Source organism: Varanus komodoensis, unplaced genomic scaffold (assembly GCF_004798865.1).
Source record: "Varanus komodoensis strain SLA01 unplaced genomic scaffold, ASM479886v1 scaffold74, whole genome shotgun sequence".
Lineage (NCBI taxonomy): Eukaryota > Metazoa > Chordata > Lepidosauria > Squamata > Varanidae > Varanus > Varanus komodoensis.
Window position 1 is genome coordinate 2,261,513 of NW_025336401.1, and position 12,678 is coordinate 2,274,190.

The following is a 12,678-nucleotide window of genomic DNA, read 5'->3' on the forward strand; positions in this document are numbered from 1 at the left end:
GCAGGTTGGCAGGGGACCGGCTCCATGAGCCTGAGACAACGCACCACGGCCCAAGTGGCAAACCCGTCCAGGGGAAAACGATGGACGAGCTAGGCACCCGGGTGAGGCGGCCAGGGGAGCCAATGCTGCCATTCTCTGGGCCTCACCACCCCCAAATGCTCAAGCCCAAGATACAGACAAGCAAATCCGACACCAAAACCCCCAACTGGGCAGGTGGGAGGCCAGAAGGGGGGGGGGGCTAGGTGGCGTCCTGCCCAGTGACACAAGCTCGACTCTTTGCCTGGTGGATCTGATTTCGCTGCAATGAGCTCCTGGTTCTTGGACCTCCCTTACATCCTTCTACCAAAGCAGCCGAGAGGTTCCAGGGCAAGGCCTGGAAAAAGACCCAACTTCCTCGTAACACACACAGCAAGGACAGAAAGAGAAGCTGAGGTTGTGGCAGACTGCTGAATAAACAGCATGCATCTGCCAGGGAGAAAGCAAGATCCGTGACCACGAACAAAATGGCAATACCTTACTGTCCCCAAAGCAAATCTGCAGTGCCATCACATTTGGAATGCCACACATGATGAGGTCATGGCACTTTAAAAGGAATATTGTAAGGCAGAACAAGAATCAAGAGGGCAACCGGAACTGTGCGGCAGCTGGGGCAAGTCCCGCCAGGAAAGTTTGCAAAGTTTGGAGAGGTTTCATTTGGAACAAAATTGGTAAGGGAATGCATAATATGGAGAAATTAGGTAGAAAGATAAAGCTCTGCTCCTCATCTCCTTTCCAAAGTTGCTGGCACCAAAGTAAAGGCTATTCTTTTTGTAGATTCTTCCCCATACTCAAGAAATACTAATTTACGTATCGATTCCACTACCCTGCAGCTCTTGACTTAATGTGGAAGCCCTGTGTAAACAACTCAGCTCTCTGGAAAAAGGGACCAGTCCCTCCCTGGGCAGTTGGCTGGCCAGAGAGAAGGGAGGGTGTCACAGAAAGGAAGGGGGTCCCCACCTACTTCTGCCCCCCCCCCCCAAGACTGGCTTCAGCACTCTCATTGCCAGCATCTAGAAGATGTCCACGATCAGATTACCCCAAGGGAATGGGGCCCTGGATGGAGCTTCCTTCCCACCTCTGCCCTAAACCAGCCAGGGAACCCCTGAAAACCTATTTCACTTAATGGTCAAGTGTACAGGGGACTTCCTATCACTACCATTCAAAAGGCCTTTGTGCAGCTATTCTGTCTTTTCTTCCTTACCCCCGTTTCCCAGGTAAGAAGACAGAGTGGTGGAAAACACAGGACGAGAACATGGCAACATCTGGGCTGTGTCCCCTCCTTGTAAATTTCTGTGGGTGGGGAAAGGTGGCCACACATTAAAATCCTCATCTGGAAGGAACCGAATGTACCGCATGGTCAAGATGCTCCCCTGGTCACCAAATCCATGTGAAAGTGACGCTGTGGTTCCAACTTCCAAAAATAAGGAAGTATCTTCCAATGGAAAGGGACTTCTAAGTGTTGCTCAGCTGCCGAGCAAAGAATCTTCCCAGAGATCGGGCAATGGAAGGACGAGTATTTCAGTTCACTGGAAGACACGGAGTGACGACAAGGAAACTCCGGTGAAAGTGCAGACACACTGCATCCAGCCACAGGCCCTGCAACATTTGGCTCCTGCTTTTCTGGAGCGTGTCTGCTTGGCCTGGCAGGATGAGGCCCTGAGTGACTCCAGTGACAAGGGCAGGTCCCGGAGCTGAAGGTGCTGAGGGACCGGCAGGATGCCTGGGCTGTTGTCGAGGGCAGGGGCTGGCCCGGATGAGACCTTCCCCTTCGGCTGCTGTCTGGAGAATGTCTACTGGTACAGACATCCTAACAGTTCCTTCTGGAACGAGGCAACGTGACTGCGTGTTAAGAAGCGCGCTTTCCATCTTGCTATCCAATACGTGCCAGCAAACCACCCTGAAGTTTAGCCACTTCGTACGTGAACTTTTCCCTGCCGTGTTGCTTTTGAGTGAGGCTTTTTGACTGGGGAAAAGCATCTTACAAATGAAGGAAGGAGAAGCAATGCAAGAACCACCGGCTTCCTGGAAGACCAAGAACTGCGCCTGCAAACTCAGGGAATGCTGCCTTCCCCAGTGAGGGAGCTCTCCAGATGTTTTGACTGCAACTCCCCTCAGCCCCAGCCAGGAGGGCTAACGGCCAGGGAGGCTGGGAGCTGAAGTCCAAAGATGTGAAGAGCTTCTTGCCCATCCCTGGGCGCACAGGACCAGGCTAGAATAAACCCAACGCTCTCTGAAACGGAAGGCTCATGGCTCAAAATCAGACCCCACTTTGCATACAGAAAGCCCCAGGTTTGGTTTGGTTCGGGGTGGGGGGTTGGAATAATTCAGGCAATGGCCTGGTGGGTCCGTGTGGTTACAGGTCCGTAGCAGCCACCCGTGCTCAGTGCTGGTTTGCCCTTGAAAGCCCAAAGTGGCCAGGGAGTAGCTAAGGACACCTCGTGGAGGAGACCATCCCCCGGAGGACTTGCTCCGCATGCTGAAGGCTCCAGCTTCAACCTCTGGCCCACCTCTGCCTGCGAGGCCCCAGAGCATCACCGCTACCTGTTCTCCCTCATCACTGCAGCTTGTGGGGAAAAAAATCCACCGCTTAAGCCGGTGTGGTATGAAGAGGCCCTTCTTTCCCACTGTTCCGAACCTTGCACCAATCCCTGCACAGTCTTCCTGTTACACGCCCCCTGATGTTAATTTGCAATTCCAGGTCCAGATCTGGCACCCCAAGCCCCCGTTCTCTTTGCGAAATAAATCCCGAGTTGCCATACGAGAGAGCAAATAAAGCATCAGGTGCGCACGCTGTTTAAAATTAAACCTGTCCTGCAAGGGCTGGGTTATTTGCCATGGCCTGTCCTGTCCAAGAAGACTTGTTTGCCCATAGTGATCATGACGTCAGCTCACCGGGCAGCAAAAACAGCCTGCCAATGACACACGAAACGGGACAAGGACTTTAGCAGACCATTCAACACTCTAGCTCTGGTGGTGCAGAAGATGCTTTTGTGCATCACCACATGCTTTTCGCGCACTCCAAATGGGTGCCCAGATAATGATCTGGGCTTGTGTGCGAAGCATGTCCCATTACTAATCCCCTTCGCACGGAAGGTGCTCCAGGTGAGATGTCAGAGGAGCCTTAGTCCAGCTTTTAGCAACCTGGAACTCACAGTCTAACATGTCTGGAGGGGACCAGGGAGGCACTGGACTGAAGGCTGCATCATCCAAACAAGCCCTGTCTCCCAGTTTGTGTTGCTTTGCTAAGACTCTCTGGAAATTAGCAGGGATCTCTCATGGGAAGATCAGGCAAAGGGAGCTGAGAAAGCCTACTTCTAATATAGAAACAAATAGAGCGAGTCAGAAGGACCCTCCTGGGCCATCTAGTCTGACCCCCGGCTCCAGCCGGCTCCGCTCACAACATTTTATTTATTTATACATTTATTAAAACATTTCTATGCCTCCCCATTCGCCGAAGCCGCGGGGCGGCTCACAACATAAAGTTAAAATACAAAAAATAACAATATAAAATAAGTCGCCCTGTGCATGTCCAGCCTTTCCTTGAACACCCACACCGATGGGGCCTCAACTACCTCCCGTGGAAACCCATTCCACACCCTCGGGGTCCTGACTGTCAGGAAGTGCTTCCTGGAATCTAAAAGGAACCTGGGTTCCCTGAGTTTTGCTCTGTTGTAGCGTGTCCTGCCTTCCTCTGCAGGGGAGAACAGGTCTCTCCCCACCTCCATGTGACACCCCCTCACGTACCTGCATTTCACCAACAGATCCCCTCTGAGTCTCCTCCAGGCTGAAGAGACCCAGCTGAAGAGACCCAGAGGAGACCCATCACCTTCTGGTGCTCTGCACAGCTGCAGAAGAGTGTGAAATCTGCTCTAGACAAGGTCCAGCGGCAAGTCAGACCAGCAAACTTGCTGACACAAACTCAGTCACCCCAATGGAAAGTGAGTTTTGGCGGCTGCAATATATGGGCTGTGCTTGCTTATAATTCCCTTGGAAACTATGTTATTTTGTTCATGCTTGTCTGTTTATATTAGTTTTTCTTTTATTCTACATTTTCTTCTATGTATTTGCATATGCTAAGAAAATAAAAATGATTAAAAAACAAATGCAAAGTGAAACTCGGGCAACCTTCAAAATTTGCATGTTGCAAAATTTTTAAAATTTTACAGTGCTGTTCTCCACATGAAAAATGTGTCTGTTAGAAAAGTGAAGGTTTAAATATGCACAGTGTTTAGAAAAATGTTTGCAAAATGTGCGTATGAAGCAACAATGCATACAAAAACTTGTACATTAGGAGAAATGTCATAAAACACAGGCACACTTGCATGTGAATGTTGCCACGAATTATCAAAGTCCTGGATGAGCTGAATTTAAGATTGGACAAGTAAGAAATGGGAATTGACAAATTTGCCCATCCCTTCCAAGAAGGCTGCGACTGTGTTGCAACTACAACTCCCATCACTGCTAGTCAACTTGACCAATCTGGGACTGTTCGGCTCAGAAAAACGGTAAGGAAGGGGAGACATGATGCAGGTGTACAAAATTAGGCATGGTGTAAAAAAGTGGAGGAGGAGACCTTTTTCTCTCAGTCTCATGATACGAGAACCCAAAGAGGTCCCCTGAAGTTGGGCATCAGTGCAAGATCCAGGGCAGAAGAAAAGAAAGGATTTTTCGATACTACACAGACTTAAGCTGTGGATTTCCCCCCCCCACAAGCTGTGGTGAAGTCCACCAATTTGCATGGATTTATTTATTTGTTTAGACACGTATTTATAGGCTGCCTATAACTGCTGAGGCCTTCCTAGGGGGCTGCCTTTAAAGGGGGGCTGGACAAATTTTAGAAGGAGAAAGCTCTCCAAGGTTACTAGTCCTGATGGACATGTACTGCTTCTAGGCAGAGGCATAGGAGGTTCTCTTGCACTTATATGCCGCTTATGGTTTTCCCAGGGTCAGCTGGGGGAACTGATCTGGACGGACCTTGTTCGGATGCAGATAAACCTCCCCCTATGCACTTTCACCGCACCCCAAATCATTCTGCTTACCTCTGTTGTGCCACCCTGTAATCAACATTTTTGTAAGCTCAGCAAAACGTAGGCAACCTGTCAAAGAGCAGCTGTAGCAATTGCAGCATCTGCTGCCTTTTGGAATCTGATCATTCCTGCCCTGAACGGCAAACCAGCCTCGTTTGCCCCAATCTCTGCAGCTTTGGGCCTTGCCTTTCAACTAACTTGAACTGCATCCTCATCTTCCAACCAAGCAACCACTTGCAGGTCAAATTCCGCAAGGCACGCTCAGGCGGAGAGATCCCAGCTCTGCGTCTGGGAGATGTGAGCAAGGACGGAGAAGCCAAGACGGACAAAGACTTTCACGGCCTTCTCAAAGGCACTTGGCTCGCGTGACGCCTTCCAGGTGCTCACAGGGCACAGGCAATCTCCTGGCAGCAATCTAGAGGCAAAGGGAGGCAACATGTATGCTGCGTGCAAAGCATGTGAGGCCGCGTGGAGCAGCCGAGCGCTCCTGAAATATTCATGTGGCTTCCAGCTCCTCGCTACGATGATTCTCTCTTCCCAGTTCGCACATGTGTCCCCGGAACATCCCCTCCAGCAGCAAGCGCCTGCTGCTGCAGATGTGCGAGAAGAAAAGGCAGGCTGGGGAGAACAGACGCCCACGGAGTTCAAAAGCCCTGCCCAAAAATGCCCATGGGCACAGGGGTGTCTGGCGGAGAAGATCAGAGCTGCTTTCGAGCCAGGCAGGGAAACTGGAGCCCTCCAGATGTCCTGGACCAGAAGGCCCATCACCCCTGAGCACTGCCCAGAATGGATGGGGCTGATGGGTACCGAAGGGCACCTGCTTTCTACCACCGTCACCTTCAAATCTGTCTGCCTACCAGACACCTACCAATCTCGTTCCGTCTAGGAAGGACTCTGAGTGCCTATGCACACAGGAGCTGCCAGCAATCACTCCGCAAAGCCATGGGGCCACTATTCCGCTCTTTTTAAAAAACCTATTTTGATAGGGAACGAGATGGGGAAAGCAAGGGGAAAGCAAGAGAGGGTTACAGACTGAAAACAGCCGTCTTTTCGGCCCCCAGTGCAATTCTGCAACATGATGCTGCCACAGAGGGCTGGTATGGAAAAGGCTGGTCCTCGATCGCCCCATCGCACTCTAGTAGGATGGGAGAGGGAGAACCCCCCCATCCCATGCATAATTTAAAACACTGTTTTAATTTTATCCCCCCACCTAATAAAAATTCTTAACAATTCTGACTCCAGGCCATTGTTGCAAGGCAGACAAGATGCTCTCAGTGCCTTAAATCTGCCATTCGCGGTCTCAGCTGATCTGTTTTTAATGGCTTAAAGGCCACATTACAGACCACTTGGCAGGGTGTTAAATGGGACATCAGCACTGAAATATTGAGAAAGTCACCATTCAAATATGGACAGCATAACTGTTTGGGTGTTTTTTTTTAAGTAATGGTTTGGTTAAGGTAAACAAGATTCCTTCTGTGCAACAAACTGGTATTTCTCTCAATTTATTATGTGCACTTTTAAGGATTACTGTCAGTTCAGTTGGCTTAATTATATAGACCTGCCAGGATGTAACACAATCTGAAAGAATGGCAGATTGCAATGTCATAAATGCTACTGGCTTCCCCCTCCACACAGGGCTCTCTAGGCAGTTCTTTTTAGGGGTCGAAGAGCAAGAGCCACCCAGGTGAGGGCAAGGTCTCTTTCCACTGCAATGCTCCCCTTCCCTCCTTCTCACAACCAAATGCAGCCTTTTTCCTGACCCTCAAAAGGAAAAGCGAGCATTTCTGCACCTGCAAAAGGTGTGCCTTCTGAAGCAATGCACTCTTCCGCCAATAAACTGAAGTGTGAACAGGCAGTTTGCTGGAGAAAAGGAAAGCACATTTTCAAAACAATGTGCTTGCACAAGGGCACGCTTTCTCAACTGCACACATGAACTCAAAAGAGAAGTTCAGGAAACTGGAAAAAAGAATGTGCTTTCTGTGCATATTCAGGGGTGCAAACAGGACCTATCTGCATGATTTATGAACAGGAAGGACATTCCTCATATATCCCTAGCCTTCTCCCTTTCCCATGAGTCCGGAGCTGCTGCTGGAAAGAAAAGGACTGGTACTTTTTCTTGGCAACACCTACGCCGCACTGTGTGTTCCTCGCTTCCTCAAGAGGTTTGAAGGCCACAGTGCGAGAAAGCTCCACATTTAGTGGGGGGTGAGGAGACCTATGCAAGGTAAGCTGCAGCAGTCATGCAAACGAGTCAGGCTGGTTTGTCTCCAAGTCAGAAATCCACATACGGAAACCAACTTGTCCAGAGATAAAACCGCACTTCAAGTCACTGTGCTGGACGGGCACCAAGTGCAGGACTCAAACCAAATAGCTGCACAAAATATTTAGGCACTGAGCAAATGTCATAAAAAAGCAATGTAAACACATTAATCTTCTTATCCAAAATATTGTGCTGCAGCCTCTGGGAACAACATAAAGCATTCAAGGACAGGGCAGAACAAAGGAGGGAATGAAGACACACACACACACACACACACACACACACACACACAGAGGGAGGGAGGGAGCGTGCGAGCCACTTTTTAAATACAACAGTTTGACTCAGCATGCTTCAGGCTTTACTGATCCTGTACTTGATGAATAATCCACGGCAAAAGTGAAGTCCATGAGCAAAGCACTGGTAGGACTACTTCAGAGAAACGGGAAACTGCCTGGGTTAACCAAAGCACAGATCCTTCCATGCAAACCGGTCTGAGCCTTAAGATCATCTTGGAAGAACCTTGGTCTGAGTCACCAGCTCAGCCCATCAGAGAATGAGCAGAGCAAGCAGGGCCTTTGCAATGGGGGCACCACAGGCCTGGCATATTTTTTCTTAAAGATCTGCCAGGCTTTCATATGATATCAAAGACTGTTGCTTCTCCTAGAGTTATTGTAGTGGTTTTAACACCATTAAACGCAGCCTGGGAGCACAATACTCGAAGAAGCGCCTCTCTCAACTGCAATCTTTCCAGAGGCTGCATGCACTCAACAACCAGGACCTTGCTCCCAGCACCAGCTGCACAGAGGGGACCAGCAAGAGACCGCTCTCCCTGAGAAGGCCTCCAGCGACAGAATGACCCTTCGCCGAGCTTGTAACCTTTCCAGCATCAGGTTAAGACAGCTCTTTGGGCAAAGATGTTCTCACTTATCCAGAGACTCAAGGGGATTACGCATCCCAGGTGTTTTTCTTCAACAAGGTCATTCTCCACTGAATGTTTTCAGCATTTTAAATTTTTTATCTTGCTTTTGATAAGAACGTACGGTCTCCCTTAATTGCATGGTATTTATGTGCTTCTGCAAACCACCCAGAGCGATTTGGCTGCTGGGCTGTACAGATTTGAAAGGACTCCCCATGATAACATGGTCCAGGAGGCCTCTTTTGACTCGCTATGTTTCTACAGCGTGTCTTGTTTTTCTTCAATAGGCCCTTTTGGGAGGGCTCTGGATATTTTGTCCATTGCAAGGCTGTCCTAAGGCGCAGAAAACTATAAAGAGGAAACTGAACACGTTTGACCTGCAACGAAACACCTACATTCCCAAGTGTCAACCAGACAGACCCTTTCCCAGCATACTCCATTCCACTTTTCCTCATCCTGGGCCTCCACACACAGCATTTACCTGGCATTCTGCTACTGGGATGTTTGTGGGGGGTTTCCGTGGTCCTCTAGGCTTCCCCCACACCCTGAACAGTTTTGTACTTTTGCAAACCTCAGGTTTCCCGAGAGCAGGCGAATGCTCCTCTTGAAGGGCTGGCACTGAGCTAATGAATTTGCTGTGAGTATTCTAGACTGAACCGCCCTCGTTAATTGTGCCACTTTGGTTTATTTTCATCATCATCACCACGTATTTATTTATAGTGCACCATCAACCACTCACGGATGACACGGCCGCAAGGGGAGACAGAATTCCCGGCAAAGCTTTCGCGGGGGCCTCGCTCTTCTGGTGTCGAGGAGGGGAATCGGCACTCCAGGGGCCGAAGACAGACTGAAACAGGGGTTGAGACACTGGCAACTTTGGAGGGCAGTGTCCGGGGCTTCTTTCCCTGATGGCTGGAGTGGAGCCCAGGTGGCCTTTTAGGCTCAGAAGCAGGACAATAAAGCTTAAAGGGCGTGATTCTAGGCACCCTGAGACAGGAAGCCGGGTGTCCAGCTCCCCGCACGGCCCAGCCAACCAGCCACGGTGGCCGCCAAATGTCCCTATGCTTTTACTTCAGTAAATGCCCATGGGCAGCAGGCAGCGCTCCAAAAGGAAGATTCGGGGCCCAGCCTGAGCGAGCCAGCCCTGACACCACCTCTGCCTTGTGGGTTTCACTGAAATCTGGGCCTGCAGGGCTGAGTTTCAACGAAGCGGGTGATGAGAGGGACCCTGCAGCCCAGGACCCTGGGGGTGGAGCCGAACCAGCTGCGCCATGCACTGACCTGGCAGAAGGCAAGCGTCCTTTCCCATTCACCCATCTAATTCCTATCGCACCCACTGCTGCCTCAGTCGACACCACTGCCCCAAAGCAGGGGCCAGCAAGTGCAGACTGCCCCCCGTCACGTCTGTGCTGCCCCAACCTTGACCGGGCCCCTGAGCAGGGCCCCCTCCAGGGGCCCCACCTGCCTGTTGGGAAAATACACCAGCGGCCCGTCCAGTTCCAGGAGGCGATGATGTCCGCTGGATGAATGCAGCCGGGGCACGGTGCTGGATTTGGTCCAGGGAGACCAATTCCGTGCATTAACCCAGAGGGCTGAAGAGGAGGGGCCAGAGAGTTATGGGCAGGGTGGATGCAGCAAGTAATGCAAAACCAAATGCGACAGATGGACGGACGGACGGACGATGCCTGCCAGGCAGGAGGCCTCAGGTTCTGTTCTGGCATCTCCAAGCAGAGCTGGAAAAGGTCGCTTCCTGAAACGCTGGATCGTTAGCCAGTCTAAGTCCCACTGAACTAGAGGGACCCACACTCTGACTGGGCAAGAGGGCAGCTTCCTGGGTACCAGTGGGCAGCCTAACCCCCATCTCAGCGCTGCGCTGATGCACTGCAATGGGATAAGCACAAACTACCTGTGGGGCAGATGAGCATTTATGAGTTTGCTAGAACTTTTGCATCCCGACACTGGATCCCCAGACAGGATCCCACCCCATGCACACTCCAAAGCAGCTAACCATCAAATAAAAACAAGGAATAAAATCGCGATGTTATAAATGGCTAGCAAAGATCTTCCAGCAGCACAGAATGAACAACCTGGAGCAAGGCCATCTCAGACCAATCTAATCCGCCCTTCTTGGAAAAGCAGCATTTTAAAGCTGGTGGCAAAAGGGGGGTGGGAAGATGCTAGCCAGCTCTCAAGAGGCTGCAAGTTCCACAAATTCAGCTCCCTTTTCTAGAAGAGAGAAATAAGACCGTCACCCTTTCCCCTCCTGAGGGATCAGTTCCTGCAACCCACTAATGTGCAAACCAGTCATTCCAGCTCGTCATCGCTCTGAGTTCGTCTGCCAAGAGGACGCTCTTTTGGATGCAGGAAACGGCAGCAGCCATTCCGGCGAGCCGGCGGGAAACTGTGGTCATGTGACCTGCCTTTGCATTGTTCAAATGAGGCGAGAAACCGGCCAGGAGCGTGCGCAGAAGGGGCCAGCGCTCTGTGGGGGAGGCCAAAAAGCGAGCCGAGTGTGCACGGGGCTGCCCAGCTCGATTCATTTTGCTGCCTGTGCGACCGTACTGCTCTCTCAGGTAGCCTTCCTGCTTTCCCAGAGCATGCAAAGAGCATGCAACTGGGTGAAAAAGGAGAAGGAAAGGCCATTTTTCATCTAAACCCGGCTGTAACGGCTGGTCGGAGGGCAGACTAACCAAGCGCCTGAGATGAAGCACAAGCCAGGAAATGTCCAGTGCAAAACTTTAACGCTCCCCATGAAACCATCATCAGGTACCCAAAAATGGGCCAGTCTCTCTCTTGCCCTCGGCCTTCCCCGTCTGCAATATGGGTGCATGCACACTGTCCTCATACCCAGCACTTTTACTGGATCTCTGCGAGGTCCTTCCAAGCCTGTTCGTCTGAGATCTTTTAAGCGGGGTTGCTAAGGGTGGAGGACAGGGCAGCTCCATCCCTGCAGAATGCACGGTCCACCCATGTGCCACAGCTCCCTCGCCACAGCTCTGGAGGAAACCGGCTGTGAGCCGCCACGGGGTGCTTGTGGAAGCGAGTGACAGGGAACACACCAACGCAGTGAGGGCCAGGAGGGGAGGTGGGAAGCGGTCCTTACCTTTAAAGAATCAAAGCAGGCGATGACACGGCCGTTCTCCACATGGCAGCTCCGGGAGGGGTGGGCAAACTTGCACTCTGTGTCAGACCGAGAGCAAGTGCCTCGCTGAAATTCTCGACAGACTTCTAACGTCAGCCATTTTGTATCACGGACCAAAGAAACGTTCACAGCCATATTAAAAACTACCCGGAAAAAAAAGGGGAAGGAAAAAGGGGGAATGAAACACGAGCAACACCACCCTTTTTCCGCAGAATAGTACTGCCGATTTTTTTAAGAGGAAAAAAAGTTTAAAAAGGGAATTCAAGTTTAAAAACTGTGAAGAAAGAACTAACTTGTTGCTTTGGTAAAATTTCTATTCGTCAGCACTTAGGTTTCCATTGAACTCAAATTGTGTTTGTCGAAAACAAGGATGAAACATAAAGCCAATCATAAAATAGAAATCTCATCAGAGTTAACTCAGAAATCAAATTAGAGGCCAGCTCCTAAAAAGTGCAATTGTCGAAGTTAAAATAGAAATGTTATATATTTATATATATTTATATATATATATATATAATATTTGTGCCACTGCCAAAATTATTTCAAAATAACTGGCAGACTTTTATTTTCCTCCAAGGATTCTGTGCTCTCCAGTTATTTCAGCAATCCTCAAAATGCAAAAACAAAAAACAGAAAAAAGCCTCAGCTGCAGGTTGAATGGAATGCTTTCGTTTCTTGGCGGGGAAGGAATCTTTTCACAAGTTTCGACTCTTCCGTCTTGCTTCTCAAAATCCAACAACGTTGCAAGTACTCAAGCCAAGCGAAGAAAGGTTATGATTTCCTTTTCTTTTGTTTGCTTTGCTTTTTTTTATTTTTAGAAGAAGAGTTGAGTTTGCTACATAGTCAGGAGGAAGGGGATAAAAGATGGCTGAGCAAATTGAGTTGTAAAGGGGAAGGAAAAAAAGATGGTCGAGTTACTGTCGGGATGTGAACAGCAAGCAGCACCCAACGTAAAAAATGAATCAGCAAAAAAAGAAGGGAATATATATATGGATATATATATTTTTAAAAAGCGAGCGTGGCAAAGCCCTAGACAGCAGTGATGATGCGGGCTTCAAGGAAGGCACTATCCAGCAACCTGCGGAAGAGAAGAAATAGAATCAGCTAAGCCAAGTCCGAACCCACCCTCCGGCTTCCAACTCCTGTTTGGAGAAGCAACTGGAAATGCATTTTAACAGGAGATCTCCAGATACGGACAGTGCAGCGTGCCGAAGTCGGCCATGGTAGGTGTTTTCCTTAATAAAAAATAATAGAGAGAGAGAGAGAGACAGAGAGGGGGAGAGAGAGAGAGACA

At 49.9% G+C, this 12,678-nt stretch overlaps 1 protein-coding gene across 4 annotated transcripts in view; it reads right to left on the reverse strand.

Moving 5' to 3' along the window:
- The window catches only part of MBNL3 (muscleblind like splicing regulator 3), a 96,556-nt gene that overhangs the window by 51,830 nt on the left and 32,048 nt on the right, over nucleotides 1–12,678 (reverse strand). For all 4 annotated transcript variants that reach the window (XM_044452795.1, XM_044452791.1, XM_044452794.1 and 1 more), the window contains exon 2: nucleotides 11,346–12,462. In XM_044452795.1, the coding sequence (XP_044308730.1) occupies nucleotides 11,346–11,519 (174 nt within the window). In that variant the 5' untranslated portion in view covers nucleotides 11,520–12,462. The remainder of the gene's footprint in view (nucleotides 1–11,345; nucleotides 12,463–12,678) is intronic.